The sequence below is a fragment of the Rhincodon typus genome, chromosome 40 (assembly GCF_021869965.1).
Source record: "Rhincodon typus isolate 14 chromosome 40, sRhiTyp1.1, whole genome shotgun sequence".
In the NCBI taxonomy this organism is placed as follows: Eukaryota; Metazoa; Chordata; class Chondrichthyes; order Orectolobiformes; family Rhincodontidae; genus Rhincodon; species Rhincodon typus.
In genome coordinates this window covers 1,102,528-1,119,796 of record NC_063371.1, presented here as the reverse complement: position 1 = coordinate 1,119,796, position 17,269 = coordinate 1,102,528, and the positions used below count along the sequence as shown (strand labels likewise).

At 41.1% G+C, this 17,269-nt stretch overlaps 1 protein-coding gene across 3 annotated transcripts in view; it reads right to left on the bottom strand.

The window, feature by feature from the left end:
* The window catches only part of LOC109931857 (histone acetyltransferase KAT6A), a 184,922-nt gene that overhangs the window by 81,636 nt on the left and 86,017 nt on the right, over positions 1–17,269 (bottom strand). For all 3 annotated transcript variants that reach the window (XM_048618576.1, XM_020531123.2, XM_048618577.1), the window contains exons 3-6: positions 15,129–15,237; positions 9,201–9,316; positions 4,029–4,110; positions 339–471 (exon numbers count right to left, since the gene is read on the bottom strand). In XM_048618576.1, the coding sequence (XP_048474533.1) occupies positions 339–471; positions 4,029–4,110; positions 9,201–9,316; positions 15,129–15,237 (440 nt within the window). The remainder of the gene's footprint in view (positions 1–338; positions 472–4,028; positions 4,111–9,200; positions 9,317–15,128; positions 15,238–17,269) is intronic.

Below are 17,269 nucleotides of genomic sequence, written 5' to 3'. Positions count from 1 at the left end.
GCACCTTGTTGTCTCTTATTCGTGGCTTTGACCGGTTTATATATTCTTGCCATTGAGAGTAAGTGCATGGTGTTAATGTATTCAAAACAGCCTGTTCAAACACAAATCAGAGATATAGGCTTCCTTTGTGCAGAGACTTTATGAACTGTATCAGTCCAGTAGCTCTCAAACACCCAACTCAGTCAATTAATTAACAAGCATCAGCTGATTTCCGTCAAACCGTCATTATTTGTTCCATTAACACACATCATCCTTTGAATATTATTGATCCTTGGCACAATTTCAGAGGTCAATTGTAAAACAATGCCAAACAAGAATTCATCTTATGAAATACTTACACTGGCTTATTCTTTAATCTATTTTTTGAGTGCCCTATTGCTGTTGCGTAGCGCCGTTTAATCTGTACCGCTTTCTTGTGTAACAGTTTTCTTCCCTTCTTCCGTGGCCGACAGATCTGACACACCCACATGCCTGTGATGGAGGTAATAAACAAAATAATGAATATTTGTCCTCTTGGAAGTTTGTCTGGTGTTAGCCACAGAAATTCATATTTAAAGCGAACAAAATTAACTGCCTAATTTAGTCAAAAAAATGACTGCATAGAATCTCACACAAGGTGTGCCAGGGGTATATGCTTGCAAACATCATGTCAAGATAGATAGCAAATATTTCTCTTTGTCTTTTAATTAGGAAATGGAAGAATAGTCCCAGTTCTCAAAGGGAACCAGAAATCAAAATCAGCCTCTTATCAAATGTGGATACCATCCATCGAATGTCACTTTGTCTCCAAGACCATAAAATATGGGGGCCATTCGGCCCACTGTGCCTGCTCCACCATGGCAGAAACGTTTCCCAGCCTTTTGCCGTGTAACCCTTGAATACCTCACTAATCAAGAACCTATCCATCTCTGTCTTAAAGACATTCAAAGATTTGACATTTACAGCCCTCTGCAGCAATGTGTTCCACAAACAACAAGCCCGTCAATTCCAGGATCATTCAACTCAAACTAGATGAAGTACAACTTGAAGAAGAGCTTTGTTTCTCAAGTTGGTTTTTCCAAAAGCTTCATTTTCCTTCATGATAAAATGTTTTGATCACTGGCGTTCACATCAAGCTGATGTCAATATGTGACTTTGGATCACATAGATAGGGAACTAGAACACCTTTATTAGTTTGTTTTCAGTCACTGACAATCTTGATTCCGAATGAAAATCTTCAGTCAGGATCGAGTGGAGGATCCACCTTGGTCTGAGGTCTCCAGCACCACAAATGCCAATCACCAACTAATTTGATTCACTCTGTGTGATATTAAAGAATGAGTGAAGACATTGGATATGGACACAAACATGTACAAAAGAGGCGAACTCCAGTGCAGATGTTCATGGTGGCCCTTGCAGCACGTCACAGAGTATACAATCAAGGAATTTGAGCAAAAGTGGAATCAACTAGCATCACAGGAAAAAAAAACTCTTGTTGCAGTCATACCAAAGTACCCATCTGGCTCACTAATGTCCTTTGGGGAAGCAAACTGCCATCCTTACCTGGTCTGGACGAAAAGTGATTCCAGACTCTCAGCAACGGGGTTGACTCTTAACTTCCCTCTGGGCAATTAGGGATGGGCAACAAATGCTGCCTAGCCAGTGATGCCCTCATCCCATAAATGAATTTAAAGGAAGATGCAAGTGGTTGCTGGGGGTGAGTTATCTCAGCTCCACAACATCACCGCTGTAGTTCCTCAGTATAGTGTCCCAGGTCCAACCATCTTCAGCTACTTGATCAAATGACCTTGGCCTCCATGCTCAGGTCAGAAGTAGGGATGCTTGCTCCCAACTGCACAACAATTAGCAGAATTCATGACTCCTTAGAAACTTAAGCAGCCGACATCCAAATGAGGCAATGCCTAGACAATATCCAGGCTTGGGATGACAAGTAACAAGTAATGTTCACACCATACAAGTGCCAGGAAATGACCATCTCCAACAAGAGACAATCGAATGACATCCCTTCAACAACGCAAGCAGAAAGGAAGTTCAGGATTTTGATCTACAACAGAGAAAGGACAATAGCATGGTTCTGTGTCAGGATGGTGTGTATTTGGGGAGAACTTTAAGGCTAGGTGGTCTAATGTTTCTGCTGCCCTTGTCATTGTAGGTGGTGCAGGTAATGGATTTTGAACAAGCTTTCATGAGTTGCTACAGTGCACCTTAAAGATGAAACACACTGCTCTCTCTGGGCATTGGTGATGGAGGGAGTGAATGTTAATGTTGCTATATGGGGTGCCAATCAAATCGGCTGTCTTGTCTGAGATTCTACTAAAGGTGGAGTAATACAGACAGGAAAAGTACTCTCTTCCAACACTTCTTATGGTCCTGAATTCCCATGTTATCACAAGCAGAGTGAAGCTTTACATTGTTGACAAGAACAAACAAAGCAATGTTTAAGAGACATTTGGACAGACACATGAATAGGCAGGGAGTAAAGGAACATGGATAATGTGCAGGCAGAAGGGATTAATTCAGAATGGTATTATGCTCAGTCCTGATATGGCAGGGTGTCAATTTCCTTCTTGAAACCACCGATTGTTGTTGCACTACCCCTGCTGGTAAACTACTCCACATTCTCACCCAACTTTTGTTAAATAAGTCACTCCTGTGTTTGTCATTAACTTTCTTAGTCTCAATCTGTCAATAGGCTCTCTGGTGATTAAATTCTAGTTAGCCTTGCTGTTCTGACTTGGATCCAGCTTGTTGAAACTCTTTTGACACTCATTTTTTCATTCTTGTCACAGCTCCCAGTAATCAATGTGGTCCATAATGCTGACTGATGAAGAATTCTACAATTGTCACACTGTTGTTAGACTCTATAGTGATACTGGGGAAGTCTCTTTCATCTAACTGGCAAACGGTCTTATGGTCTCAGCTATTGGCACAAGGAGATAATGAGGTGCACAACTCATTTTGTATCCCACTTGATTCCATAGGTTTTCCATAGAGAGTTCGGTCAAATTATCACCACAATGAGCTCTAAGGAATCCAGAAGTTGTACAGCGTTTCTCAAATGTCACATAAAAAGCAATAGTCACAGGCATCTCATAATAACCAAATTAAATTTCAAGAAGACTAAAAAGAAGTATTACCAAAAGTACAATGTACCCAAGATGACGGGTAAAACGCAAAGAGAAAAGCACATTCCCAAATCAGGTTAGAGCTATTTGACAGTACTTTTCAAATTTATTCACGTTATGGACATTTCCCTGGCAAGGTGAGCATTTACTGCCATCCTTAGTTACAGCAGGAGAAAGTTGTGGTGATCTACTTTCTTGAAATCAACTGAATGACATTTCGAAAAGCAACTCAGAGCCAACCAAAGTAGTGCACATGGAGCCACCTACAGCCCAAAACCAGGTGCAGGGCTCATTTGCTTCCCAAAAGAACAGTCAGGGGCCAGAGAGCTTGTACAACTAGCAGAAAATTTCTGAGCCACCATTGTGGAACTTGAACACATCCTCAGATGATAAATTCCGATTTCTGGATTACTATGCTGTCATACCCCGACCTGATAACATGCAATTACGTAGAACACCGAACAGTACAGCACAGGAACAAACCCTTCACCCTGCCGTGTCAGAATCGACCACGATACCCTTCTGAATCAATCCCACGTCCCTCTATGCCCTGCCTATTCATCTATCTGTCTCAATGCATCTCAGAGATTGCATCGTTTGTTCTTGTGAACCATGTAAAAAACGTAAAATGTTTTCTGTATATGCTGAATGATGGTAACTCTTTCTCCACAAATTTTTCAGTTTGTCAACAATATCATGATTTGAACTGTTCTTGCACATTGAATCATTTGCTTACATTCCCCAAAATATATTTTTGCAGAAAACATCTTTTGGGAAAGAACAGCTGCAGAGAACTGCTGGAAAAACTTGCCCATTTTTACAATTGAGAATTTACCACAAAGTTGTTCTTGACCACATGCTATTTAATTACTTGCATTTTTTCTTGAAGACAAGAATTCTTACCTTTTGGCATCCTGGTGAGAGGAGGGTCACAGCACTCCATGTGAAACCCTCGATCACATGAATCACAGAACAACATGTTATCCTGCAGGGGAAAAAAGGGTAACGCAGATCATTACTAACCTTAATGATTTTCCGAGTTGAACTAAATATATAGCATATTGCAAAGCAGTGGCTATTTGCTGCCACAGATGTTCAATTACAGGGGATTCTGCTAAATCGTGATAATAGCATTCCTGTGCAACATTGTGTGATAGAAAATTGTGCTAGAGAAATAACAGGGCCCATAGGAAAAGCGGGGTTAGGAGCAGACCACCAAAAAATTATAACTCAAAATCGCTCAAAAATCACTCAAAAGCCTAACGCAAATCTAATAATGAAATAAAAGTAAATTTCACACCTTATCTTGAAAAAAATGTCAAGATGACTTGATGGGAGTGGAGGTTGAGACATGAATGCAGGGGCTGAGGGTCGTCATCATCATCACCACCACCTTCAGGTGCAGTTGAGGTTGCAGGGTTCGGGCAAAAAATAGCTAATCCAGAAGTGGATGGCCGTGGTTCGTTGTCTTCTGACTGTTTGTTGGGAGTTGGCTTACAAAAGACATCCAGTTTTTGCTGCTTTGCCCTTTTTCTTCTTTCATGAAGCAGCTGTTAATAGGGTACCAGATAAAATCTTATTCCACGAACTGCTACCCTGCTATGTTCTGCATTGTAATCATTGTCATCTAAGAGCTGCAACTGCTTCTCAATTTCCCTCAGGAAAGAAGACAAAACAGAATTGGACAGCTCCATGGTGCTGCATCCTGGACTTCATTTTCTTCATCTCCAGTTTCCACTTCCTTCTCAGCGACAATTCTTGTAGATCAGCTGTAGAGAGGTCTTCACAGTGGGACTCGAGCAGCTCTTCAACATCCTCACTCTCCACTTCGTCAAATTCAACTTGCTTTGCAAGATCAACACAATCTTCTTTGATCCTTGGGAGCTCCTCTGATTGATCAAAGGTTTTAAAGTCTTCAAAAAATCTGGGAGAAGCTTCCGCCAAACTGCATGCAATCAGATTTTCCTAATATGATCCCAGGTCTTGATGTTAAAGCTCTTCCAAAATTGAAGAACACTGTCCTTATCCCCCTCAGTGGCTGCAATTAGCCTGTTAAATGTGCGCCTTAAATAATAAGCTTTAATAGCTGCTATCGCACACTGGTCCATGGGTCAAAGGAAAGAACTTGTGCTTGGGGTAGAAATAATACTTCATGTTTTTTTTCAGAAAGCTCATTAATTGTGGGAGGATGGCTTGGCGCATTATCCAGGATGAGCAGAATCTTGATATCCAATTTTTTTTTCCCTGCAATATTTTCTAAAAACATCTGCCAAAACATCATCAACAGGGTCAGAAAACATTTGACCCGTCATCCAACCTGTTTTGCTTGACCTAAAGACGCCTAGAGTAGACTTAAGGCATCCTTTCAAGGCTCGTGGGTTGGCAAAGTGGTACACCACCACAGCCTGAAGCTTTAAGTCTTCACTGCTGTTGGCACCCAGCAGACAGTCATACGACTCTTTGCTACCTTAAAGCCTGGAGTATGTGCTTCATTCATAGAAATGTAGCTTGTTGATTGCTTTCACTTCCAGTATAAACCTGTCTCAACCAAACTGAAAATTCGATCCAACTTGTAGCCTCCTCGGTCAACATTTTTTTTTCAACATTGCACGCTGCTCATCTGCATTGGCAGCTTCGCCACATAACTTTACATTATGAAAAGCAGAGGTTCTTAAAAACCAGCAAACCAGCCAACCAGCCATTGCTCGCACTTAAGGCAAGCGCACCTGTAGAATTTTTAACTTTTTTTGTTGGATCTTCATAAATTGATAAGGCTTTCTGTTTTATGGTGGGAAAGATGGTCCCAGATTGCTTTTTCATTTGATCTTGTCTCCACACACTTCGAAGCCACTCCATCTGAAGTTTCTTTGTCCATGACCTCTCAGATTTGCCAGCACTCAGGCTTGTTCCAGCAATACAGTTTGCTTTAATCTTTTCTGCATTGTCTCTAATGGTGCCTAAGGTAGACAGCTTTATTCCCGTTAGGTGAACAGGTTCTCTCTTAACGCTCAGAATACTTTATAATATCTAGCTTCTCTCCCAGTGTTAAAGTACATTCACCACCTGCAATTTTATCACCAGGACACTTCTTGCTAACATTCTTGAAACTATGTCCTCGCACGTTGTGGGTAACACGGCAAAATTTGCAAAAACAAAGAATACTGCACTCTCACAGAAATCACCATGATCACGTCATGCCAGCGTGGAGACTCTTTTGGCGCTAGCCCATTGTGCATGCTCAGGACAAAGACAGCGAAATGCTCATGTGACGTTGACACGAACTAATGGACTTGCGTTATTGCCAACATAAGTTTGTATTTTAGAAACAGCGTTCCCCTATTCGTCAGTTGCGTCATAGCCAAATTGCGATGGAACATGGGTTACAACAGAAACTCCTATACAGCACATGTGTAGCACCCATCCTTCTTCCATGGAGGCAGCCCATGTCAAACAGTTTCACTGGGCATCATCTATGTATTCACTCCCAAAATTGGCCAATAAAGAGGAACCTATGACCCATGTCCTCTTCACTGTTGAGCTGGTCCATTTAAATTTAACATTGAATTCAGTTGCCAACTGTCAGCTTCTGAACCACAAAATTTTGGAGCAGCCTGACCCGATGTCCATTTTGCCACCAACAAGTAATGATGTCAATAGCATATGAAACAGTTTTCAAAAGAAGCAATTCATAAGCTATCCCACCGTTTTCACAACTTTTAATCAAAAACTAGTTTCCTCTTCAATTACTACAGCTTGGCACTCTTGAAAGCCATTCCTACCAGTCCAAAACTTCAGCGTATTTCAATTCATTTCAAATGGCTTACTATACTAAATGTATAAAACAAGTTCTTGTTTCTCAAAAATGAAAATTTGAAGTTATAAAGCATTTTAATGTGATCAGAAATTAATAGGTCAGAAGAGTATAAAAGAAGAGTGCAACTGAAAGATTGATAATGAGAGCAAACTGCTATCTATTAAGAGAACAGCTCTCAACAGCCATCGGCTCGAAAGAAAGAGAAAATCATCGGGATCTTAGAGATTTCTGTAGAGCCAGAGTAAGCACCTTCTAAATAAAGGTAATAGGGCACTCTTAGCTAATATTCCTCTGGAAAAATCAAACCAATCAACCAATTTATTTTTTCCAAATCGTGAGAGTATCCTCTTATGAAGGAAGACATAAATGATAAAACTCACCACTATTCTCAAGTACCAGCCTTTGATCAACTGTGTTAGAGTACATCTGGAGGTCAGAATCTCAGACTGGAGGTAACAGTCATGGTTCACCATGCAGTAGTAATCCTCAAGCTCCTACATGCAACCTGTTGGACTGTAACCTGGTGTTGTGTGATTTCTGACCTTGCCCACCCCAGTCCAACACCAGCACCTCCACATCAAACCGACAGCCAGATGAATTTGCAGACCCAGCACTGCATTTCAATCTTATCCTATAACTGTTCAATTCCAGTTTTTTGAAGTTACTATTTTCTTTGAATGCAACAGGTTAAAAAATCCAGAAGAACAGCTTTGCAACAGTAACCCTGAATATAGCAGACGGTAAGTGAACTAAGCCAAAGATGGTAATAAGTAATATTATCCACAAGGTTAGCAGGAATGTAAGGTCCTAAGCACAGAGAGTGCACTTAATCTCTTTTTTCCCACATTGTCAGAGCCAGCAATCTATGAATTCTTACATTTCAGGGAACCAGGTGTTCAAAGGCTAGTCGGAGGCAACATTCAAACCTGTCTTGAAACAAGGGCAAGGCTTGTTGTGAGGTTTGCAACGGGTCAGTCGAAACAGCTCAAAAGGTCACCGAAAAGCATTGCACAGTTACAGTCAGTGAAATGGTATGAGAGAGAAAGCAACCGAAGTGGGTTCCACGTTAAACGGTGGCTGCAGTTTAGTAGAGCTGCTGAGAAGGCAATTGAACTACACTGCTGCTGTGTACTTGGAGCTTGAAGCTAAGACCCAGGAGTAGTTGGATTGTTTTGTGCAGTTAGGGATCAGGATCAGTTCTGATGAAACTAGCTGTCTGTGAAAAGGTGTAGTTGTGCCTCTAAGTACTGGAATGCATTTTCAAGAATCCAGGAGAGTGTAGACCTGGGGAAGGAAGGTGAAATACCAGAGAACGAGCAGTCAGTGAGTCAGTACTTGACAGAGTATCATTTGATCTTCAGAACAGGAGAATTGTAATCCCCAGTAAAATTTTGAGTACATTTATTGATTGGTACTGTACTCACATTGTGGGGGGGGGGGGGGGGGTTCACTGAGAAATCTGTGGGATCTGTCCTAACCATATTTGGGACGTTCAACCACAGTTCATGCATTACCTATACTGACCTCAGGTTAATTTCAGAAGTTTAAGAATAAGTTCATATACAGAAAAATATATTGTATCTAGATTGTATCACCATTCCAACTTTATGTAGTTTCTTCCAAACATTGGAATATTGGCTTTATTCTGTTACCAAGTATCTCTCACTGGCATCTCTCACTTCATTAACCTCAAGCAAAAGTTATGGCTCCATTGTCAGATTACAGAACAAATTTAGCAGCCTGATCTAGGACCGCAACAGGACCCAAGTCAAGGCTGCCGCTCTCAACCATATTGACCCTCACATGATCAACTGAAATACATTCTCATGTGGAATTATGTCAAGTATACCAAGGGTTCTTCTCGTATTCCATACTGCATTCGTCCCTCAGTTGATACTGACGAAACACATTAAATGGTCATTCACCTCGTTTTCTATTTGTTGGATTTTGGTGGCAAAATGGCAGCTGCATTTGCCAACATAAAACAATGTACTCCAAAAGCACTCCAAGTTAATTCATTGTGTTTGAAGCACTTTCGGGCAATGTGCAAAACAAGTGAGGATACCCAATGAAGAAGCAGTTTGTTCTTTCCTAAATGCATGTTTTACAGCAGAGCAATGATGGATTCCTCTTGGCACAAAGAGATCTGACGAACAGCAACACAGGATTTCCCAGGGAATTGAACCACCTCTGCAATTTAACGACTTTTTTTGTGCGTGCACTTGAAGGCTTTCTGTCTTATAAATTGATACACTACTTACAGCATTCTTCCCCTGATCCCGACAGGTGCTGCATGTCTTGCATTCAATACACTGCCACCGTAAGGCTTTCACACGAGCTGTTAGTTCAGGAGAGAATTTCAAACAGGATGGGTGACCTGGAAACAGCAAAGCGGACATTCAATCTCTAACCTGATTACTCATTGTGCTTATATCCAAGTGTCACTCAGATTAAATATTCATCATTGCAAGTTCTTGAAAACAGTCACATTACAGAAGAGAAGGTGCTGGACATCTTTTTAAAAAAAACAAACATTCCAGGACCTGATCAAGTGTATCCCAGGAAGTTGTGGGAAATTAGGGAAGAATTGAGGGGTCCCAAGCAGAGACACTGTATCATCTACAGCCATAGGAGAAGTGCCAGAGGACTGGAGGGTGGCTAATGTTATTCTTTATTTAAGAAAGGTTGTCAGGAGAAGCCTGGGAACAAAAGACCGTTAAGTCTGACATCAGTGCAGTGAGTTGTTGGAGGCAATTCTAAGAGATAGGATTTACGTGCATTTGGATCGGCAGGGTCTGATTAGGGATAGTCAGCGTGGCTTTGTGCACAGGAATCTGTGTCTAACAAACTTGATTTGAGTCTTTTGACGATGTAACCAGGAGGATTGATGGGTGTAGGGTCGTTTTTCAGATTGGAGACCAGCAGTGTTCTGCAGGGATCAGGACTGTGGATCCACTTTTGCTTGTCATTTTTATAAACAACTTGGATGCGTACTTAGGAAGCATCATCTGTAGTTTGCAGATGACACCAAACTTGGTGGTATAGTCGATAGTGAAGAAGGTTATCTAAGATTGGAAAGGGATCTTGTTAAATTTGGCCAATGGGCTGAGGAGTAGCAGATGGAGTTTAATTTGGATAAATGTGAGGTATTGCATTTTGGTTAAAACAAACAAGGGCACATAGGTAATGGTAGGGCCCTAGCTAGTGCTCTTGTACAGGGGGGCCTAAGGGTTCAGGTAAATAATTCTTTGAAGTTTGCGTGACATATCAATAGGGTGGTTAAGAAGGTGTTTAGCACGCTTGGCTTCATTGCTCAAACCATCAAGCATGGGAGTTTGGATGTCATGTTGAGGTTATACAGGATGTTGGTGAGACGTCTTCTGCAGCATGGTGTAAGAGTTCTAGTCAGCTTGCTATATGAATGATATGATTAATTTGCAGAGGGTGCACAAAAGATTTACAAGGATGTTACCGGGACTCAAGGGCTCGAGTTATAGCGAGGCTGGATAAGCTGGGACATTTTTCCCTGAAGCACAGGAGGTTGAGGGGTGACCTTATAGAGGTTTATAAAATCATAAGGAGCATAGATAAGGTGAACAGGCAAACATCTTTTCTGTGGGGTGGGGGAGTTCAAAATGAGGGGGCATTTTTTGAAGGTGAGATGGGAAAAATTTACAAGGGACCTGAGGGGTAATTGTTTTCAGAGTGTGGTATGTATGTGGAATGAACTGCCAGAGGAAGTGGTAGATGCACGCACAGTTACAATGTTTGAAAGACATTGGGGCAGTTACATGAATGGGAAAGATTTAAGATGGAAATGGGCTTAATGCAGGCAAAAGGGACTAGTATAGTTTGCAAACTTTGTTGGCACGGACATGTTGGACCCAAGGATAAGTTTCTGTGCTGTATGACTCTATGACAACACAAATTATCTAAATTTCATGGACGAGCTGTACATGCTGTTTTGTAATGCAACTGTGAAGAAACAGAAGGAAAACTGGGAAAACAACTGGCTGAACAATCGAGAATGTATTTGTAGAGGAGTTGCACGTGAACTTACAAGAGATCCAAAAATACTAAAATCAAGGGACTGATGCTAGCAGAACTCCCACAGTGCAGCTCATGATTAACCTCTGACCTGCAGTGAAATTGTAATGTTCAACTGTTGATGTAGCTTGTTCCTTTAAGGGAATTGCTCAAGTCTGCATTTTGTCAAAGAAATGAAAATGGACAAATCCAAATAATCCTGAGTGCTTGTAAACAGCTGAGGTCAGTGGACAATCGTATCTGCTTTGCAGTTCCAGTTCAATGACTGGCCTGTTTCTACACTTTTTAAGGTTGGTTTACCACTGAAATAAAGTGTGACAGATTTCTGCTCGATGCAACGCAGAGTGATGATGTTCTCAGGTTTTTCTTGGTGCTTGAGTTGACATGTTTTAAACTAATTCATGTATTATCAGGGCGAAGAATATAGAATAACTGAGATTAAGTTTCTATGACCAAGTGCAAAGAGAGTGCAATATTAGTTTTGATAATGTGTCTGTGACTACATTTCAACTGAAACGTTAACTGCGATAACAACTGTTAAATTCAGACTCAGATCAAATATTTGACTTGCCTTTTTCAAGACCAGAATGCAAAGAAAGCTAACAGCAAAGATTCTGCAGCTAACATGCATACAAGTTAAAACAGTGGGAGATAACCTTGTTATAGTGATAGGATGGTGGTCTGCAGATGTCGGAGTCATTGCAAAGAGTTCATGGGATGGGTAGCACAAAATTGACCATGAAATTGGGAGTTGGTTGTTAAAATGCTTGGGGGAAAGTTTTTGTTCTGGAGGTTGAAGAACTGGAGGAGGGGCTGCAAAGTGCCAAAGAAAAGGACTACGTGCAAATTATTGGCTCTAAATTTTTCTACCTCATCATACATAAGAAACAAGTCTGACACTGCAACAACTATTGTGAGGCACTGCCAGCAAACAACAATACTAGCTGCAGCACTAACTTTATTTTGACTGAGTTAAAACATTTCTCCCTGTTGCTTGCAAAACAGTGACATTGACCAAAGTTCCAAAAATGAAGATCGCTTTGAAGACCTATATGCTTTCAAATTGGAGTAGTCAAAAGGCTTACTCAGCAAATATGACATTGCAAAGATTCCACCATAGAAGCATGATGCTGCTTCAGCTCAGGTTCCTCATGAGGGAGCATACTCATATCTTTTTTTTTGAATTTAGATTGAACCATTCACAAGGCTGAAGCAGAAGAAAATCTTTCACAACTTTACACTAATATGCTTGCGTTGTTCTGCTTGGTTGAAAGGAACATGGAGCTCTACAAGGAATAGGAGACACCTGGTATTTCAAGGCTCACACACAGAACCCCTGCAGTTGAAGAAGATTCCCTGAATGCTTCTGTACCTGCAATGTAATTTATACATTCTAACAAAGGAACCAACCAAGCAGAACAAAACTACAGCCTTTCTCTTATATATACATATTTAATGATCAACTTGTTCAGTGATGCTATTATAACACCTCTGGAATAGATAGGATTGAACCCAAGCCTGCTGGCTGAGAGACAGGCACACGACCACTGTACCGTAAGAGACCAGCCTTTCCCTATGTATTGAGGCATGGCTAGCAAATTTAGTTTATACTTTGGATCAAGCATGCATTGCTATTTGTCCAAATTCCTTTGCCTATCACAACTTTTGATGAGTTTTGATAATTCCACAACCCAGATTAAAACTGCAGCATTCAGATCTGGGTCTCACGTAAATCAGTGCTCTTAAATTGAAGCAATTCCACTGTAGAGTGTCTAATAGGCCAACCAATGATCCAATTGCCCTTTCTATGCTCCAGTCACATTTCAAACAGATCTCTGTCACCACATTGCACGGCTACTACATATATCAAGTCAACTGAAGATTTCTTCAGGGGAAATTCCGGCAGTGTGATTTCCCTCTCTAGCTCTCCAGTGCTGACCATGGCAGTTTGAACCTTCCTGCAATGGAGACTCGTTGTATTGCATTTCAAACGTTCACTGTCCCTGGGCTGGTATCCACACATTCAACTTAGCCTCAGCTACCCTGTTCTGCACTAGCTCATTCCTTCACAGCTTCAAATCACCAGCCACCACTTGATTGCATGCTCTTGCCCACTGTCACAATATTGTGGCTGCCCAAGCAGACTGGCACTTTCACCTTGTCAGAGAGTCGAGAAACAACGAGGCAGAATCTCATAATAAAGGGTTAGCCATTTAAGACAGAGATGAGGAGGAGTTTCTCTCAGAGGGTAGTGAATCTGTGGAATTCATTAGTGCAAAGTGCTGTCGAGACTGGTTGTTTCAGTATATGCAAGGCTGAGATGGACAAATTTTTCATCAGCAAGGGAACTGAGAATTAAGAGAAAAAGTAGGGAAATGGAGTAGAGGACGATCAGATCAGCCATGATCTCTTAACTAATTCTAAGCACTAACCCAAGAAATAAACTTATTTTCCAAGTATTTCTAACAGTCTACAAAATAGAACGGGCTACATGTGAAACGATCAACAGCAGATGTGGGCGAGAAACAGCCTACATTTGGGGAAACAGTGAAGTGGTGAGTGGCGTTGGGGAGTATTTCAGGGCTGAACCATAATTGAGTGAATTGCCATTGGTGGCAACAGAGGTTTTTTTGGTGGGTTGATGAAAGACAGGTTACAAAAGAAGAGAGGAGAAAAGGAGAGGATGTTTCAAGATTGATGTGTAAAACGGAGGTTTGACTGTTTTCAGGTCTGGGAGACATTAAAGCTGTGAGCCAGGGAGGCAGTGGGCAAGAGATGACAGGGAAGGTCCAAGAGGAGAAATGAAAAGGAGGCTGGCAGAGAGTGGGGTGGGGTGAAAGGGGTTGAAGTTTTGAATTACAGCTAAGAATTATGTGAAGGGGGTTGGGGTGAATTGGAAAACGAAACACGTACCAAGTGAAACACCTACACATGAGGAAAGTAGTGACGAAACAAAGATGAACCGAGGAAGGGATAGAGAAGGTAGGAAATGGATTTTGAAAGAAGGTGGGTGGGTGGGGAACAGACAGGGAAATCAACAGTGGAGAGAAATACAAATGCAATACAAAAAGGCAAGTATGTCGGAAGCAAGGGAAAAAAAAAGATACACAGGATTCAACCAGAGAAACAGGCCGCTCACTCAACCCGTTGCATGATTGTGTTTATGCTCCACATAAGCCTCCTCCCAGCATTTCTCATCTAGATCTTACATAACCACACTATTCTCCTGTCCTTCATAGGCATGACTAATATTCCCTCGAATGCATCAACACCTCAAACACTCCCTGTCATATTCAGTTCCACATTGTCACCACTCTTCGGGTGAGGATGATTCTTAATTCCCACTTGGATTAACTAGTGACTACTTATATTGATGACCCCTCTTTATGTCCTTCTGCACACACATTATCCTGGCATCAAACTTCCAGAATTGTTCTAACCATGAGATGTAGTAGTGGCAGATAATGTAGAGGCTGAGGTAGAAACAATGAAAGATGGGGCCAGGGAAAATGAGAAGTCATCCAAGGAACAACAAGTGCATATAAGTGGTTAGAAACAAATATCCCTTTGGTTCCATGAGAACATGGACTACCATGAGAAAAGACAAGATGTTAAAAAAAAAAAACCGAAAGAACTGCGGATGCTGTAAATCAGGACCAAAAACAAAGTTGCTGGAAAAGCTCAGCAGGTCTGGCAGCATCTGTGAAGGATAAAACAGAGTTAACGTTTCTGGTCCACGGAGTTCTGAAGAAGGGTCACCAGACCCAAAATGTTAACTGTTTTTCCTTCACAGATGTTGCCAGATCTGCTGAGCTTTTCCAGCAACTTTTGTTTTTGTCCATGTTAAAAAAAATACTTTATTTTGCTAGCTTTTTCAGTTGTGAAAGGTACTCAATCATTAACTCAAGTTGTAGGATTGTTCACGCAATCATTTGATATACCTGCTGAAGACTCCTGGCACCAGCAGACAAGTCAATTTGTTGCTCAAAGAAGCGACATACACCATAACCTTATTGGCTTCCTACCATTAATAAAGCTAATTAGGGCATTTAACAAGACAGGTCCGGAATCATTCTACCAAAATTCAATTGAATGCAGTTAAAAATACTGAAATGTTCAGCCAAGTTGAGACGAGTACGTACCGCTATTACCGCAATCTGCGCATGAAATGAGTTCTTCACGTTTCTTCTCCCGGTTCTGCTCTTTTGTTCCCAGGCAAAACCCACAGATTGGAATTGGCTCTGCACGGGGCTGTTGACAGAACAAAGTAAAACTTTAATCTCAGGAACTGGCTTGCTACATCTCTGTACAGTTTGCACACATATCACAAAGGCGAAATGGAGCTTCAATCCGTTGGTTAAAAACAGAAAAATATCGTCATCTCATATAAGAACTCCAGTCCAAGTAATGTTTGCATAATAGCCTTGGGGAAACCCCTGCTCTCAATGTCACCTGGCATGGGATATGGACGGTTCACCAAGTGAGGAAGACAAACTGCCACTGAAAACACAAGGCGCAGGTACCAATCCTACGGAGTAGTCAACAGTTTTTCTCAGAAAATCAAGTCCCAAATGGACCATGAACCGATCCTGACAACTATACTGCAGTCAATCCAATTATCAGCTACCTTTCTATTTCTTAACATTTAACTTTAGTGATTTCTCCATTATAATTCAACAGTCATGTCACAAACTTCAGATTATCACTTCATGAGAACATGGTTTTGTACAAGAAAAAGAAATGAACTGTTGACTTGACAATCCTATCATGGACACAAATCCTCAATGAGCAATAACAGTGCTTTACCGTTGATGAAAATTGGGAATTTTCTTGAATGAATTTTAGGTTTAAATCTGGATGCATTTTTACACTCATGAAGTTGTGGTGTCTTTTGACAAAGTCTGCAGACTCCAAACACCAACGTATGACAGACAATTGCAAATTTTACTTCTTTGTAGGATTATCTAACAGAGTTAAGCTTACTCCAAGAAGGTAGGCTTTTTTCTATTCATCCATCTCAGGCTCTTTTTTGAAATTATTGAACTGTTTGGACATGTTATGATACTCATCCATCAGCATACAATTTGAGGTGGGACTTAAAGGATATTACATAAGCAGGGCCACAACCATTGTGCCATAAGACCCTCTCTGATCTCAATCTGAATCATTAGAATTATATGGATTGCTTTGCACTGTCTAAACACCCTATGATCTGTCGGTCCTGCTTGCAAAACAAAAAAACTTTACACTGTACTTGTGTGCATGTGACAATAATAAGTCAATTCAAACAAGTCAAATCATATGGATTGAATCATTAACATGATATTCAAAAAGAGGTTAAATTCCCATTAGTCTCATCAATTTGTCAATCTGTAGGTAGCTAATTTAAAAATCAAACTTCGAACTTAGCACTTGAGTACGCTATTATTGTGCTCTAAAAGAATAAGAATGAAGCATGCAATTCTGCAAGGCGGACCTACAGAAATGTCAACATTGGTGAGAACCATCTGGGAGTAACCTGGACCATTACTGACCAAACAACGAGGCACTCCTCCCTAATTCATCCCTTATTAACACAAGGTACTTGCAGCATCCCACAGTACGTTATTAGCTCACTAAACACATGATATGATATAATACCAGTGCTGAAAATATAGCCCTGAGTCTATGTATAACAGAAATGACCAAAAATCTTGAGGGTTACACGTTGATCATGACACAGAGGACCAACTTGCTCTTCTTGCAAAGATTGCAATTGGATCCTTTGCATCCATCTGCAGATAACAAACATTGGACACAAAAATCAAGTCTGAAACAGAAGACTTGCTGGCACTGCACGAGAGTATCAGCCTAGATTTTGTGCTCAGAGACTGTACAACAATCTTTGAGCCAAAGGTGCTCTTCATTCTAAGAGCACATGACCAGTCCAGGCATTTTCGTCGAGCTTGGGTTCAAAGGGATGTTTGCACTCTTATCCCACTCACGGCATTTTAAATGTATCTTTCACAGTTCTATACACTTCCTGCTGTTTTTCCTCTCCAAGTCCATCTGCCTGCCCAATGAGTATAACTTCTCCCAACTGGGTTCACACTTGCACCTACACAGCCAAGTTCCTTACCTGCCGACTGGAAGAGCCTTTCAGCCAATCCTTCAATCTGGTCAGATGTGTGACATAAACACTGGCCTCCACACATTCTAAAAGCCCAAATCACTGACAATAAGCTGTCAGTCATGTGATCTTCAAGTGAAGAAGAAAAATCATATTGAGTGGTCTTGAAGCAGG